This window comes from Enhydra lutris, unplaced genomic scaffold (assembly GCF_002288905.1).
Source record: "Enhydra lutris kenyoni isolate GAN:26980312 unplaced genomic scaffold, ASM228890v2 scaffoldscaffold15, whole genome shotgun sequence".
NCBI lineage: Eukaryota > Metazoa > Chordata > Mammalia > Carnivora > Mustelidae > Enhydra > Enhydra lutris.
In genome coordinates, this window is record NW_019154099.1 from 62,973,005 (window position 1) to 62,990,242 (window position 17,238).

Sequence of the window (17,238 nt, forward strand, 5' to 3'; positions counted from 1 at the left end):
CTGGGACAGAAGAGCCTGCCCGCACCCCCGGTTCTGGGACAGAAGCTCTCTCTACGTGCGCCTGCATTTGATATGCTGACAGGAGAAGGAAGAACGTCTGAGACCGAGACGGAAGGGGTAAGGAGGTTTACGGCTCACACACCCGCAAACATACGCGAGTGAAATCGGGTCCCGAAATCAACGGTTCCCAACGGGTTTTTCTATCCATGGGTTCTCAAGCCCCTTTTGGTTTCCTACTTAAATCTGGTTACTTTCCAATAGTGCTTTACACCTGAGGACGCCTTCTTCAAAACATTCTAATAAACCTGCTGAACCCTATTTAAAGGCCACGCAAGGCCCTGCTCTAAACCTGTAAGACACTTTACTGAACGAACCATATCCGTTACATTACACAGAAATAAATTATATGGTACTCAGGAGGAAAAACAAATGAAAATAAGCAGAATAAAGCCCTCAAAGAAACCAAAACAGACTGAAAATTTAAGTTAGGAATTTCCCAATAAGCTATATTAGAGCACAACTGTTCGAGTCGGAAAGAAGCATGGACATGGGATCCAGGGCCCATCAGAACCGTGTTATGCCTCCAGACCAGGACAGGACTCCCGTCCCCTGGCTGGTCCCCACAGTCCCACCTGTGGGTCACACACCTCCTGAGGCAAACACTCCTGTCAATACGGATTGATTTCTCTGACCCGTGAGTCAATGCGACAGAACAGGGAGCATTTGCAAATCAGTTTACATTTTGACATTTAAATACTGAAACCCAGAAGTGGAGGTGACCACCGTGTGGCGGGGTGGAGGGCGGCCCGTGCGTGGTGCAAACCGCCCGGAGACCGCTACGGCGGAGCCCTGCGGGGGCAGGACTGACACGGGGCTGGTCAGACGCCCTCTCGGTCTCACGAGGATGTGGCTTCTCGCGACGGTGGACTTTACACTCACCTAAACCCTTCTGCCCGGGGTTCTTAGCGAAGAAAAAGGTAAACTGGTAAAAGTCCTTGAACTTCACTGGATCCTTCAGCTCCTGCTCCAGTCTTGGCAGAAGGGCCCGCAGCTTCTCCGTGCTGTCGCACCTGCGGGGAGAGACAGCGCACCGTGGCCGGGGCAGCCGCACCTTCCCGCGGGCTGCAGCGGCCTGAGGCTCCGGTCCGGGAGGCGGACTGCTGGCGGGCCCCCTGCCCCGGCGAAATGGACCCCGGTATTCCAGAACCACCTGTAGTGACGGCCGCACAGCTCTGCTCGGACACCGACCCTCCAACCTCCAGGTGGTGGTGGGCGAACACTACACCACGTGTTACACCCTGCCTAGAAATAAAGGGAAAAACAGAGCCCACGACTGTTTGCTTTCCCTGTGCGAGCTGGAGCACAGGCCCACTTCCACCCACACGCAGGCCCAGCCCCTCGTGGCGCTGAGCCGCTGGGCCGGCCCGTGAGCTCCTCCACTTGGGGTCACTTCCTTCCGGCTGAGCTCAGAACTCCGAGCATGATGGGACACAGAGCCGCTGCTGGAAAACTGGGTTTTCTGGGTGGGGACGGGGCGACACAGGGGAGGGGACTGTGGGGACTTATCAGGATGAGCACTGAGTCAGGTGCATGACTGTTCAATCGCTTGTGGTTCACCTGAAACTACTAGAACAATACATTAATTAGACTGGAATTTAAAAAATAAATTACCTTAAAATAACTAAATAAATAATAAAAATGGATTTTCCTCCAAGAAGTCAACAACCTTTAAGAACATTAAAAAGTGGGGCACCTAGGGGCTTAGTGAAGCATCTGCCTTCAGCTCAGGTTATGATCTCAGGGTCCTGGGATTGAGCCCCGCATCGGGCTCCCTGCTCGGCGGGGAGCCTGCTTCTCCCTCTGCCTCTGCCCCTCCCCCTGCTCCTGCTCTCCCTGTCCCATGTGCACTCTCTCTCTCTCTTAAATAAAATCTTTTTTTAAAATTATAAGAAAGAGTATTAAAATAAAAAGCCTTTAGAGCAGAAATATAGAATAGGAAACTGTAAAATCTGTCTTTATAGTTCGACTCCCCAGTACAGAAAAGTACGAGCAGGCTGCGGAGGTGCGTGACCCCACTCGGCGGGGCTTTGCAGGGAGCAGAACGGCAGGCGGCAGTGGCCGTGAGCCCAGGAGGTGCAGAACTACAGCTCCTGGGACCCCCACGGAGGGTGGTTGGGGCAGCACCTTCCCCAGCACTGGCCTTCCCTCTGGGGGGCTGCTCCGGGCCCTCCCATGTGCCTGCATCACCCCCAAATGAGCAGTGCTTAACAGTTAGCTGCCCCGACTCCGACTGTCCATCACGGAACTCACGGTGTGATTTCCGCGCCAATCTGTGAGGCCCCGGTCTGCCGGCGCAGGGGAGTCCTTCTCTGTGCCGAGGTGCACGCCCCTGCATTCAGATTTCCTAACTTACGTGTCCCACCGGTGGTAACTATTCTGGCTGTTTCTAGTTTTCTGGGAACAAAGACGGCTGTTAAAAGGGTCTCCATACATGCATCCCGGTGCACACGTACGTGTGCTGGGTTAGGCACAAGCCCCAGTGGGCCGGCTGGGTCACCAGGTCCACAGACCTCCAGTGATGTGATGTCACACTGTTTCCAGAGACTGTCCGCCTCACGCCCCCGCCAGCAGGACGGCAGGGCTCCTGTTCGCCCCATTTCCACTGTTACGTGTGACTGTGTCTTACCTTAGCCGTTTCACAGTCGGCTGTAGTTTTAACCTCTACTTCCCGTACGTCGGTAAGCCTTGTGCTGTGATTGGCTCTTTGGAAATTCTCTTTTGTGAAGTGCCTGGCAAGTCTCCTGCCCATTTCCAGTTAGGTATCTTTTTCCTATTGTTTCCCAGGCTTTCTTTCCGTATGAAGGACACAAGCCTTTGTCAGCTAAGCTTGGTTGAAGTTCTCTCTCCCAGAACGTGGGCTGCCATTTCACTTCCTCGGTGGTGTTTCTTGACGATCAGTTCTTACTTTTAGTATACATCCTATCAGTCTTCCTTTTCAGTGTTTGCTTGATGTGTTCAGATTTTCCCTAAAGCATGGTCATCAAAAGATATTCTCCTCCTTGATTTTCCCAGAGGCTTCTGGCTTTTGCCTTTAGGCTTTCACAGACAACTACGACCCACTGGGAACTGATTTTTTACATTTTTTTTTTTTTACATGATTTTACATTTTTTATGGCGTGAGGTAGGGATCAGGCTAAGTTTTCCTCTGTGTGAGTAGCCAAGGCTCACAGAAACATTTACTGAAAAGGTTCCTTTCCTCACTGAAAGTGCTGCCTTGGCAATACGTCTGGGTGCCTGTGTACGTGGATTTGTTTCTCGCTCCCCACCCTGTCCCACAGGCCCATTTACCTCCGCAGTAGGGCCGTGTAGTCTTAATTACTGTAGCTTGAAAAGTCCTAATTAGCTGAGAGAGTGGACCCCCCCTTGCTAAGAACTGTTGACTAGTCCTGACAGCATTTTCATACACGTTCCAAATCCATCTGTCCAATTACACAAACTACTACTTATTGGGGTTTTGATTGATAGGACACTGAGTTCATAGACAAATTTAGGGATAAAATACTGACTGTTCCTTGGGACGCCTGGGTGGCTCAGTTGGTTAAGCAGCTGCCTTCGGCTCAGGTCATGATCCCAGCGTCCTGGGATCGAGTCCCACATCGGGCTCCTTGCTTGGCGGGGAGCCTGCTTCTCCCTCTGCCTCTGCCTGCCATTCTGTCTGCCTGTGCTCGCTCTCCCTCTCTCTCTGACAAATAAATAAAATAAAAAAAAAAATACTGACTGTTCAAATCTACAAATGATTTTATGTCCCTATTTATTCAGGTTTCCTGCGTCTCATTGGGTTATTTACTCTCTGGAGGTAGCACACACCTTTAATCAGATTTATCCTAGGAGTTTTGTATTTCTGATGCTACTGAAAACAATTTAAAAAATTTTTAAAATTCACTTTGCTTTGTCGTGTTGCATTCAGCATTCTTAAAATAAGACTGATTTTTGTTTGCTGATCTTTGGTCCCGCAGTCCGGCAAACTCACTTACTGATTCGAATATTCTACCTATGGATCAGACCAGCTAACACCTCCTGTTCAACGCTGATAAAAGTAGGCATTCATGTTCCAGTTAAATATATATCCTGTAGGATCTAGAGGAATCAGAGGTCAGCTTGAGGACAGTCCCTTGTATTCCTGGTTTGTGCCAAATTCTCTCTTTTTCAAATTAAAAATTTTTTTTTCAATTTTTCAAGTCAAAAAATTATGAATGGAATTGAATTTTATCAAACCCATTTTATGGATTTGAGATAACTCCCCCTTTTCTGTTGTTAATACAGGACACTGAGTGACTTTGTAATGTTTAACAAATCTCACAATCCTGGGCTATAACAAACCTTGTCATGATAAATTGTCCTGGTTTTTTGGTTGATTTGTTTTGGGGAATGGATTTAGTTAGCTGATAATTTGTCTATGATTTTTGCACCTTATGCATCTTCTGAATCTCAGGACTGGGAGTGGCCAATAATTGTCCGTCCTCACACATCCTCTTGGGCTTGCTTGGGCAGCACATTTCCTAGAATATCTTCTCTGGGTTTTGTTATCCAGGTTGTGTTGGCCTCAAAACAAATCAGAAAGTGTTTCTTCTGCTACGACTCTCTAAGGAGGTTGTGTGAAGTTGGTGGTATTCTCTTCATTGAATGTTTTGTAGGATGTGCTGGTGCACCAATCCTGGCCATTTGTTTTCTTTTTGAGAAGATTTTAAATTACAAGTTCAAATTTAAGAGCTACAGAACTACATATGTGTCCATTCCAGTAAATTGTATTTTTAAGAGAACTCCTCTCTTGCACCCAGTTTTTCACATTTACTAGCAGAGGGCTGTTGGTAATATATCCTTACATTTCACCATCTATAGGATCTACAGGGATGTCTCCCTTTTCATTCCATGTTGGTTATTTGTTACCTAATATTTCTGTAAGTGTTTTCAAATGGCAACCTTCTGGCTTTATGGATTCTATTAGCTTCATTTCTATTTCCTTAAATTATTGCCTGTTTAAAAAAATTAATTCTCTCTGCACTCTTTGAGTTTAATTTTCCTGTTCTTTTTCTACTTCTTGAGATGGATGCTTTCCTTACTGATTTTCAACTCTTCCTTCTAAAATACGCATTTAAGAAGTTGAATCCTGCAAGTTTTCATGTGTAGTGTTTTCTTCATGATTCAAAGTATTTTCTAATTTCTACTGTAACGTCTTCTTACTCCCAAGGGTTGTTCAGGAGTATACGATAACCGCACACATTTCAACCTATCAAGTTATCTTTTTGTTCTACCTTAACTGTACTGTGGTCAGAACATACTTTGTATCATTTTAATCCTTTGAAATTTGTTGCAACTTATTTTACAATACAGTTTGTAATCCGTATTTATAAATGGTCTACTCCTCTTCTGAAAAGAATATGTGTTCTTCAACATCAAAAGCCATGTTCCAAGTATGTCCATTAGGCCATTGGTAGCACCACCCAAATTTCCTATTTCCTTAGTGGTTTTTCACCTCCTCATTCTATCAGTTGCTAAGATGTGTGTGAGAATTCCCCGTTTTGACTGTAGATTTGTATCTTTCTCTTATAATGCTTATTTTTGCTTTAAATAATTCATTGCCTTCCATGTGAAATAAACCTTTCCTCATAATGAAACATCCTTCATTACCCCTAGAATTACTTCTTGCTTTAAAGCTTATTTTAATATTGACATAGCCACACCAGATTTTTTTTGGTTAAATGTTTGCAAATTCCATCAACTTTTATCCTTCAAATTGTTCTGTGTCCTGATGTTTTAACCCCATCTACCGTAAATGTATCCACAATAGTTATTTTCTAAGATCCATCCAGTATTTAGTTCAGCTACATTTCATGCGATTATGTAAATGCTGACACATCGGCTTCCAAGCCTCCATTCTATCGTGTGCTTGCGGCTTGTCCTGCGTTCAGCTGATTTTCCTTATGTTCTTTCTTTATCTCATGTTCTTTTGGATTGAATTTTTTATCACTTTGTTCTTGCTCTGTTAGTTAGGAATTATACATAAATCACACACTCTCCACCATTTTTATAATGATTGTAACATACACAAAGAGAGCAAGTATTTTCTCCCACTGTTCTGCCTTTTTAACAGTGTCTTTTCTTAAGGAGAGCTCTTAACTGTGCCGAAGCCCAACTCAGCCATTTTCCTGTTACGGCTAGCGTTTTTTATCCCTTCTCTAAAAATCTGTCCTTGATCTGGGTTTTAATAAAGACATTCTCCTACGTTTTGTTGAGAACTGTAGAGCGTTCCGTGTCCTGTACAGGAGAGCAAGCCAGCCCCCATGATCTCTAGCCGTGGCCCGGGTTTGCACGTGGGCCCGAGCAGACGTGGTCTCAGGCTCACCCGGTAACTTCAGTGTCGGCGGCTAAAAGGAATCTTCTCTCCCCATCGGAAAGACAAACACTGATAAGCAATCTTCAGATGGAAGTAGGAAGACTCCATGACTTCCCTTCGAGACTTGCACAGTGCTACAGGAGCGAAGCCCCTGTGCCGCGGGCCAAGGGGAGGCCCACCGAGTACAGCGCAGTCCAGAAGCGGGTCCACAGCGTGTCCACTTCTTGTTTTCACGACATCAAGGAATCTCACAACATTTACTCAGGTCACTTACGAATCTGCAAGCCTCCAGAGCAAGGATGTAGCATCGACTGTTAAACGGAGGTGTTCCAACCACTGTCAAGTTAACGGCCGGGGAACTGTGTGAAAAATAGTAACGGAGCCGACATAAACCCAAAGTATTTTTTAAGGCTTAGTGCTGTTTAGACGACAACCACCTTTTACATCCCTACAAGCACCGAGGATGTCTCTACGACGTACTAGTTACTGCACTGCGCACATGGTCCTGCAGGGCCTACAGAGGGCCGTCCGTCCCTCTCACCCGCCCTGTGAGACAGGAGCACAGCGCCTCTGCTCAGTGCCACCCTACAGTCTTCAGTTACACTCTGTGTACTCCGCGTAGGGAGGCATGAATTTGTCCAACACGTTTTGGGAAGGTTCACACTCAAAATCTTTAAAATACGTTTTTAACTTTTAACACTTAGTAGGATAAGAGGAGTTTTTAAAATTTACCTGTACAACATATTTCTAGATAATGACTAAAGAAATGGCAGTAAGTGTTTCCAGAAGAAGCACTTAATTCCCAAATCTCCCATCTGGGGGAGCTTCCAGCAGATGGGATAAAGGGCAGCCTGGCGCGGAGAGAATGCTGCTTTAACAGCTGTTTCCATCCCAAACATTCCCCGAGTTCTCCGCGGCGCTCCTGGTGCACAGAACATGAAGCCACATGCTGTGGCGCAGGGGTCACCACGACGTCTTCGGTTTGGTTTTACACAACCAGCGGCAATAGGGTTAGTCCTGCAAAGTGTCTGTAATCTCACAGACAAGGCTGATAAATATCACAGATTCATCAGTTTAGTAGAAAAAACAAATGTTCTATTTTTTCCCCTGGGATGCTGTATAATCCACGCCTTAAGAACATGTTTAACTTAGACTTTCCAGCCTCTTCAGCAGCTAAAAATAAGCCAGTTTAAGCTGTCAACACTGAAGTATCACAGTATCAGCAAGGCAAGCAAGTTGGCATTTATACTACCCTATGAGATAGCTCAGTAAGTTTAACGATTAAAAGACATTTGTGTCACATGCTTTCATTTACTTCTCTGACTTATCTGACAAGTGAGAAACATCTTAAGCTATTAATGAAGTTTTTATTCCCACCCTGTGAGTAGAACAGAGAAGTGTTACAAGCAAAAAACCAAAATGATATTTTATTGATGATTAACATAGCAACACAAATAATACATTTAGGACACAGAATCCAGAAACGAATGGCTGAAAACAAACAAAAACACCCTGATGTCTGCTGTACATTCAAAACTGGAAGGATAAAAATTAAAAAGAAAAAAGTAAATTACAAAAGGGATTAATCTGAATTAAAGTATTAAATAAAACTTTACTTGGAAAGGCTTAATAGAGCAGATTAGAGGCACAAAAAATTTGTAAGATACACACAGAAAATAAATTAATTTGAAATTAATGTTTATAGGTTGTTGAAAAATAATGTTGAAAGTACCATCATTTTTGAAAACATTTAAACCGAGACCAATTTACTCACCCAAGCTCTGTCATACCAGCCACAAACTCCTTTTTGCTAAATTCGCACTGTGTCGCCGCCCCGAACCTCCAGGCTATGACCAAAACGCTGACACTGGCAGGATCTAGGCTCAGGTCATCACAAAACTGTTGAATCCCGTCAATTCCAATTTTATTTTCATCTTGTGGGTCTACAGTTAAAATCAAGAGAGAAAGAAATTTTGCTGTTTTGAAAAGTAGCACTAACAGGGATGGTTGGAGTCCCAGCCCGACCAAGCATGTCCTGGAGACATCAACCGATGGAACACATTTTTTTACTGTGCGTGGAACGGCAATAAATAGTAATTTACCCAGAAAAAAGCCCTATTTTAAACATCGAGGTTACTGGACTTCAGGGGAAGAAAAAAAGAGTACTGCAACTTCTTTGAGAAGACTTCATCATTAAAAAAATATTTGATTTCCGTAAAGTAAAATAAAAATTCCAGTTTACATAATTCTAGTTTGCCCAAAGGCAAACTCTTACCAAAACCACTGCATTGCGGGTGGGGGCTGGCCGAGGCAGGGAACTTGTGACTCTTAGGTCAAGGTCATAAGTTTGAGCCCTACACTGGGTGCAGAGATTACTTAAAAATTTTAAGAAATCTGCAATTAAAAAAAAAAATACTGCATCTGTAAAGTGTTTATAATATTGGAAGTTTTGGCCACAACACTGCCAAAACAAGAAACTGATGTTTTTCTTTTTAAAGTGGGATTTCATTTGCTGTAATTTTAGTGCTACTGTACATTTAGGTTGCAAAATCATTTAGTTCATGCATCCACATTTAATTGCTTAGAAACTCAGGACTTCCTCACTTCCCATTTCTGGTTTAGAAATGAAATTAAGGAATTTAGCATTTCCTTATCAGAAAATCAAATAGTAAAATCTCTTAGAAAAATCTCAGTGAGACCTCACCAAACTAGAACTAGTAATTTCCAACAGAACGCGTGTATACTAATACATCATCCTGGCTCACGTGTTAATTTTGTTGGCTATTCGGAAGGTACCAATTGAAAATTTGTAGCTTCTTTGCTCAAATGAAGATTAAATGTGATACACTTTTCTTCCATCATACAAAATTTAACTGCGGTCACTTAAGTACTATATGCTACATTTTTATAAACATGTCATCACCAAAATAAAATAAAATAAAATAAAAGGTATGCCGTAATTTAAACAAACGAGAGCACAGGCTTCCTGCAGCCTGCTGCCCATATAAGGAGAGGACTGCTGTCCCGCAGCCTCTGCTCCTCACCCTTCCTATTGCCCACAGCTCCCAGAGTCCCAGATGCCCAGAAGGGCACACCTGCCCTCAGTGCCGGCTGGTAAATCTCAGGTGCGCTGGGAACAAGATTTTAAACGAACTGCAACTGCGGAAGTGCTCGCTCATTTGCATACATTAACATAACAACCAACTCATCTTCTCCAGTCTTTGAACAACAGATTTATTTCTAGACTCCAAGATGACTGCATAATGTGTCTACTTTAAATCACAAGAAGTGCATGAATAAAACTAAATGATAAAAAGATGCTGCTTAAACTACAGAAGTAGCTCTAAGTATTTTTTTTAAAGACACATTTGAATCATTTCAGGAATCCGCATAGCACGTGATTCACAAAATTAGCTCCACCAATTAACTTAGCCAAAAACACTTAAAGCACATTAAAGCTTATTAAAAACAATGATTTTTCATTTTGAAAACCAATGTTCATTTTTCAAACAAATCTGGTCTTTCTACCAGAGTATGTTTTTGTGCCAAGGATTTAAAAAAAAAAAAAAAAAAAAAAAAAAAAAAAAAGTGGGTTAAAGCCTCTGCCTTTGGCTCAGGTCATGATCTCAGGGTGCTGGGATCGAGCCCGGAGCCTGCTTCCTCCTCTCTCTCTGCCTGCCTCTCTGCCTGCTTGTGATCTCTGTCTGTCAAATAAATAAATAAAATCTTTATAAATAAATAAATAAATAAATAAGAAAAGAATACATAAATAAGAATTTAAAGCCCAGGAGTTATTCTGTTTGGGTTAATACTTGTTTAAATGAGGTTTTTGTTTTTGTCTTTAAATTCTGGAAATAGGTTAACCTCAGAAACCCGTAGAAAGAAGAAACAGATAAACCCTGGCTAGTTGTTGCCATGGACTCCAGCATCGACGGACGCGTGAGATGCAACCTGACGGCCTGCCGGGGGCTCCAACGCGTGCAGACTCGTCGCAGAGACTGACTCCGCAGCACGGTTGTGTTCTGACAGGAAAAGCTCCATTCTAAGTGCCGATTTCAAAGAAACAGCACCGGTCCCCAATGCAGAGCGCAAACGGTTTCCTTGCTAAGAGTTTTCCCCCTGCGGTTCCTCAACAGTGCAGCGGCTCCGGGCCCACGGTGAGGCTGCATGGTGTGAGCAGAAAGGTGACTTCTACCCTGAGGCCAGAGTTACTTCTTCACCTGCCTCCTCCCCAGAACCCTCCAGCTCACACAGCAGTGTGCCCGGGACAGCATCCCGCACGGCGAGGACACGGTGCTGCGGCAGGGCGTGCGCGCCACGGACCCTGCCCAGGACGGGCTCACCACCGCTGCGTCGGCAGACCCTGTCCCATCACCCCAGCCCAGCCGCTCTCGGTTCCCTTCCAACAGGCTGGATGTTGCAGCTGAGTCCCAGAAAGAGGAGGAAGAACCTTCTGGAGGTCTTGTGAACTCGGCACAAGAAGCCAGAATACACCTTCCGTTCCCCGGAGCTGGAAGTGAGCTGCCGGCCGTCTGCCCCCTGCTCCCAGCCTGTGCTTACCTTTGTACCTGTCATACAGCTGCTCCAGCTTCTTCCTGTCCACCCCGCTTCTCATGGGTGCCTGGAGGCAAGCGTCTGGGTTCGGCAAGAAGTCGTCTGCGGCCACGTCTGCTTTCCGCTCATCCTGCGCTATGTGGCAGGCCACGGGGAGGAAATGCCATAAACCCGGGCCCCTGCTCTTCCAAGATGACCTCTGTGCACACAGCAGGAAAGCCAACACCACCGGACCAGAGCTTCAGCGTCCCATGACTGCTGCTGGTGCTCCAGCTGGACCTGGCTGATTCCCCGTGTCAGCCTCGCTGCAGAACCCCAGGACGACACGTCTCGCTCTTCATCGGTCGGGAAGACTGCACGGTCTTCTGAGGACTGAAATAACAGCCACGGAAGAATAAATACGCAAAGTGCGACCTTCAAACAGTTACGGGGTTCAGTGTTTTATCACAAAATACACTTTGATCTCTACCCTTCAATTTGCATAAAACACGACATTATTTTTTCCCTAAGTCTCGGGAAAATCCCTCTTTACACAGGAGCCCGGGGACGCAGTGAGGGTGGGTGTCGGACCCGAGGCTTGGCCCCTCACCAAAGCCCACTGCAGGGTCCTCTTCAGCGTCGGCTGATTCCAGGCTCTGCCGAGCAGGAGAAGGGCTGCACGGTGTGTGAACATCAATGTTTCGGTTTCCCCTGTTTAAGATCAGCGGAGCCACAGTGATGAGAATATACACAGGTAACTGATGACGTGGTGGGCACCGCTCACCACAGTCCCTGAGCGGCCACAAAAGGCCCGTTAGGACTAAATGTGATCATACGAATAACAGAAACATCTGTGTACGTGAGACAGAAATAAATGGAAAAATAGGGCAGAGGCTGTGGGAGGTCGTAAACAAGGGAACTGCCAAGTCTCTGTACTATATATAGTCCGTAAGGAAGGAAAACGGCGCCCGGACTTCCAGATACGGGCCAGCCAGGTCTGGGCTTATCTCAGGTGACCTGGTGAGAAGGACATCAGTAATGAAAGTGACTCACCAGCCTCGTGAACCAACAGACGTGAATGCACCAGACGCCAGTGCTCTGAAACACTCCACAGACCATACAGGAGGGAGAGTTTCACTTGAAAGGATTTACAGTTGTTATGCCCCCCCCCAAAATGGGTCCGTGATTAAAGGAGCGAGACTGATACAAAGCAAAGGTCAAGCAAAGCTTTATTTCGCGCCAAGCATCAAGAATCTAACAGAACGTTCGGGGCCGCGCCTCTTACAAGAGAGGGCGACCCTTCTCTGTTTCACAGACTAGCTTTCAAGGGCAAAGGCCATGCGTTTGGGCCTGGCCACGCACAGGTGACCAATGACACTGTAACACGCAGAGAAAGCTGCACAGTCATGCTCGGTGACCAACTGAATTACAATTTAGCCTAGTAGACATTTGACCCAGCCTGTCACCTTGGTCAGAACTGGAGCCCAAAAGGTGCCCAAAGGGCGGGGCCCATACTCCTTGGTAGCTAGGGAGACAGTATGCGCCCCCAATGACCGGATGTCTCCACCTGGCCTGACCCACCCTTGTATTTGAGCTTTGTTACCTGGGGCTGGTTTCCAGGACTCATTTTTAAGTGCCCTGGGGAAAGGGGCGCAGGGACAGTTTAAGGGTTAAACAACAAGGTTATTGTTTAACCTTAATGGAAGCCTCTTGCTAAATAGGTCCTTACAACAGTCACTCCTGTTCAGCAAAGGACCGGACGGTTTGCAAAGCCACACAGTGCAGGCCGGCTCACAGCACTCTGCTGTGGATGACACGCGAGCGGAGACCGACGAGGTAAAGGGCAGGAAAGTCGGGGTGAGACTCAGACACACAGCACATCCAAGAGCTGAGCGCAGGCTAACCCTTTGGCTCTGAGCTTCCCAGTTGCCAAACCAAAGATGAAGACAGGATTCTATTTTCCTAAGATTTAGAAACCTACCAGTGGCCCAGAGGTGACCCAGCTCCTCCTGGCACTGAAACCCGAAGGAGTGGCCCCTGTGGTCACTCCTGGGTGACTGCCCTGTGCCCCTCCTGCCCTTTGCAGCAGAACAGCCCCTCTGCCAGGCCAACCCCACAATGGCACGAGCTTCCAAAGCCTCTTCTGACAGGACCCCTTGCTTCGAGCAGAGGACCGCTCAGCAGGAGACCACCACGCAGCTGCCCAGGTCCGGTCTGGGCATTGCAGGGTTTCCACCAAGACAAAACTCCCTTCACAACAAGCCCAAGCCATTATCTGCCTTTCTCACGCTCATTGGAACACAGTGGAGGCTACGTGTGACGTGTGATCTTTGCAAAAATGTAATGCAAATATGTAATGGCTGATTATTGTTATTTTTAAATATACAAATGTTTTTAAACTTTTCATTGTAACTTCTAAAACAGTAAATCCCAATGGCTACAACTCACACAAACAAAAACTCTTTGGGCTCCAGCAATTTTTTAAAGTGCCCAGAGGACCCGGTTCTAGCAGGTCTCAGAAGCTCCAAGGAGGCGGAACATGGGGCCGCCTGGAGCACGGGCTGTTGGTCACCTGGGGTCTTGGGTCCCTTCTGGGAGCTAGAGAAAATCTCAGATCCTCTCTCCAGCAAAACATGCGGTTTTGCATAAAACTTGGGGTTTTTCACAGATCACTGAAGCCTATTGACTGGTTTTTCGGAGGGGAAGGGAGTTGAAACTTAAGTTAGAAGGCCCAGTAAGGCAGATGAAGGGGCCTCGTCTCTGTTGCAGCTACCCAGTTCCACAATGCGCAAATGACCGGTGAGCAGTATACCAAAAAAAACTTTGTTTACACACACGGGCAATGAGCCTGTGGGCTATACTTTCGAACCCTAATTTAGACTCTAGGGAAACATATAGAATATATATTCTGTACGTTATTTCCTGAAATTGAGCCACTGAAAAGAACTAGACAAAGAGCTTGAAGTTGTATTTTCTGGTAAAATCTCATTTAGCTAAATTAGGACAGATCTCATATGCTTTGACAGTAAGCTGACAAAAGGGAGAGCAGCATCTTTGCTGAAGGCGATGGCCTCCCTGACGGGGGGTGGGTAAAGCCAAGGGTCCCTCAGAAACTAGAGTGGAGAGAGATGTCCGACACCCAGCCAGGGCATCACTTAGCAATGCTCGTAGCATCTGTATTAGGCAAATCGCCATCTGCGCTAGATTTTAAAATTCTGTCATGGTTGTAAAATAAAATTTTGTGCACATAAACAATGAATCTCGGCCATAAAAAGGAACAAGATACTGAAAAACGCTATGATGTAGACGAAGTTTGAAAATGTTACACCAAGTGAAAGAAGTCAGACTCGGAAGGCCAGATGTCGTGTCCATTACAGGAACTACCCAGACAGGCCAGTCTACAGACAGAAGCAGTGCAGTGGCTGTCCGGGGCCTGGTGGGGAATGCGGAGTGGGGAGTGACCCCTCAATGAGTGTGGGGTTTCCCTGAGGGTCGTGACGTGGTCTGGAGCTCAGCAGAGGTGGCGGTAGCACAGTACCGTGGGTGAACTCAAGACCACTGGATCACACACTTGAAAATACCTGATTTTATGTTATGTGGATTCTGCTTCCAAAAAAAGTTCAGCGTGGCACTCTTAGAACCTCCAGGACGAATCCACAGTGCGGCGCGCTGTTAGGTAGCCAGCCTGCTGCACAGCGTCACACAGCTGGCGGATCTGCACCAAGTAAATGTTGGCAGACACTAAAAGATCTCGTGTCTGGTCTTGAGGGACTTCTCCTGATCAACACCTCTTGGAACTTCTAACACACGACCAAACGGTTATATCAACAGTGTAAAGAACAATACACTCTGGAAACTCTAGAAAAAGAGGCACAGGAGTGCACAGACCCAGCCCGGCCAAGTGGCTCGAATCGTTACTGTGTAAGTTACCAAGTCGGTAGCCAGGCAGAGACCCAGACAAGCCCGTCCTTCTCCGTCCATCCCAAGCGCCTCGCAGGGCACAGGGCGCTGGCTCCGCGTGAGTAGTAGCCACCGTCTAAGCTCAGCCCAGAACAAGTCTGCTGCCAGAATGAGCAGGAATGGGATTCTCAATACAGGGACAGCAGCGCGAGTTACGCCTCCCAGGTTTCCCGAGAAAGTAGCAGCGACTAAAACAATGATCGCCAGCTAAGAACAGAGACCGCGCGTGCTTCACACGTCACAGTTGGTAGAAAAAGGAACTGGCATAAAGCTCTCTAGAAAGAAATGTCTCATAAGCTAAAAAAATGACAAGGGCTAGAACGAGCCCTGGACAGGCTGAATCCATGTAAAAGTAACGAAGGCCCGTGTCGGCGGGACCAGGGCCTGCCCTTCCAGCTCACAGCCCTCTCTGGAGGGCATCAAGGAACGTCAGCAGCTTCTCGGGGTGGTGGTGGTGGTGGTGGTGTTCAATTGTTTCACTTTGTTAAAGTATATAAAATTCTTGAATGAAAATAGGGCGAACTCAATAAAGATTTTTTAAAAATCTCTAAACTATAGGAAAAAACTAAAACATTTCAACTGTAAAAAATCATCTATATAACCTGGGCACCAAGATTGCCCAGACACAAAATGGAAAAAAAAAAAGGGGTTTTTTTTTTTGTTTTTTTCTTTTAAAGGTTTTTATTTGACAAGAGAGAGCAGAAGCACACAAGCAGAGGGAGCGACAGCACAGGCAGAGCGAGAAGCGGGCTCTCCACCGAGCAGGGAGCCTGATGCGGGATGGATCCCAGGACCCCGAGATCATGACCGCAGCCGGAGGCAGACGCTTCACCGACAGAGCCCCCGGCGCCCCTGCACAGGCTCTCACCACGAAAGAACGTCCGCTTGGGGCTGCGGGGCAGCCACCCCGCTGCAGCCCGCGACGCCGACTTGTCACTCCGGTCCGCGTCCCCCGACTCGCTCCCGGGTCTTCACCGCCGGCGCGGGCGGCTCCGTCCTCTTCGGCGCGTCGCGCTCCTGCCGCCCCCGGGCCGTCCGGAGCCTCCCGCCGGGTTCCCAAGCCCCGCGTCCCCAGTCCCGTTTCTCCGGCCCGCCGTGCCCCATCTCCTTCCCTCGCCCTCACGCCTCCACCCTCCCGGCACTTGCGTCCGGGCCGCGGCCGCCGCTCGGAAACCCCCGCCGGCCGCGCGACCTGAGGACGACCGCAAACACGCTCCTCCCGGCCCCGAGGACTCTGCGCACCGGATCCCCGTCCGGTCCCCGCCCCGTCTCCGCGTCTCCCGTTCCCGAGGCTTCCGTCCGCCCCGCTGCGCTCGGGGCCCCTCGGGCGGTCCCGGCCGCGGGCACCTCACCGGCCCCGCCCAGAGTCCCGGGCCCGAACCCCGGCCCGGCGGCGTCCCCGCGGCTGGACAGCGGCCCCCGGAGCGCCGGCCCGTCGGTCCCGCTCAGCGTCTGCGCCGCACCGCGTTGCCGCGTCCCCGAACTCACCAGACACGGGCGCTCCCACCCCGTCTCCACGTCTCGTTCCAGAAGCTTCCGCGCCGCTCCTCGCGACCTCCCTCCCGCCGGCCGCTGCGACCCTCGGTGTCGCCGGCGACTGCCGGAAGCGGGTGAGCGAAGGTCCGTCCGCTCCGCACTGCCCCTTCACCCCTGCGGGGCAGTCCTCGCCCCCCGCGCAGGGCCCCGCCCCGGCCTCCGACAGCCCCGGACTGCGCGTCTGTGGACGCCCGCGACCCCTACCGGCCGCGCCACCCGCCGCACCTCTGCACGACGGCTGCCCCGCGACTCCGCCCCGGCCCCGTGCACCGTCGCCCCACCTCGTCCCGCGCCCAGCGGAGCCCCCCGGCCCGAAGCCGCCCGGAGACCCGCGCGCCCCAGTCCCCGGCGCTCCTTCGGCCGCAGCGCGCAGGAGGGGCCGGTGGGAGGCGACCCCGCGGGCCACATACCATGCTCTCCGGCGCCTCCAGCGTCTGCCGGCCCGGCCGTCTGCGCACGCGCCCGCCACGGCCGAGCGGTCCTGATCGTCGCCGTCTGCGCCTGGACACCCGGCCCGGAGAGGGCGCAGGGGACGGCGACGGGTCACCCCGCTGAACTCCAACGCCCGGCGTGCAGCGCGCCGCCCGAGGGCGGGCGGCACCCAGACCCCGCCCCGGCTCCCAGCGTGCATTGCGCCGCCCGGGGGCTCACGGGACTCCACCACCTGCGCTCCCTCCCGGCCCCAACGTGCCCAGCGCCGCCCCGGGGGCCGACGGGACCCAAGCGCGCCCTCTCCTACAAATCCCGACGTGCACTGCGCCGCCCGGGGGCCGACGGGACTCAGGCTCCGCCCTCTTAAGCAGGCGCACCTCCCT

At 49.0% G+C, this 17,238-nt stretch overlaps 1 protein-coding gene across 1 annotated transcript in view; it reads right to left on the minus strand.

Annotated features, from left to right (window-relative positions):
- LOC111146890 (defective in cullin neddylation 1 domain containing 2) overlaps positions 1-11,080 on the minus strand; it is an 18,684-nt gene extending 7,604 nt beyond the window's left edge. Inside the window, exons 1-3 of the mRNA XM_022502613.1 lie at positions 10,955-11,080; positions 8,169-8,337; positions 940-1,070 (exon numbers count right to left, since the gene is read on the minus strand). Coding sequence (XP_022358321.1) covers positions 940-1,070; positions 8,169-8,337; positions 10,955-11,009 — 355 coding nt within the window. The 5' untranslated portion in view covers positions 11,010-11,080. The remainder of the gene's footprint in view (positions 1-939; positions 1,071-8,168; positions 8,338-10,954) is intronic.
- Positions 11,081-17,238: the final 6,158 nt, after the last annotated feature.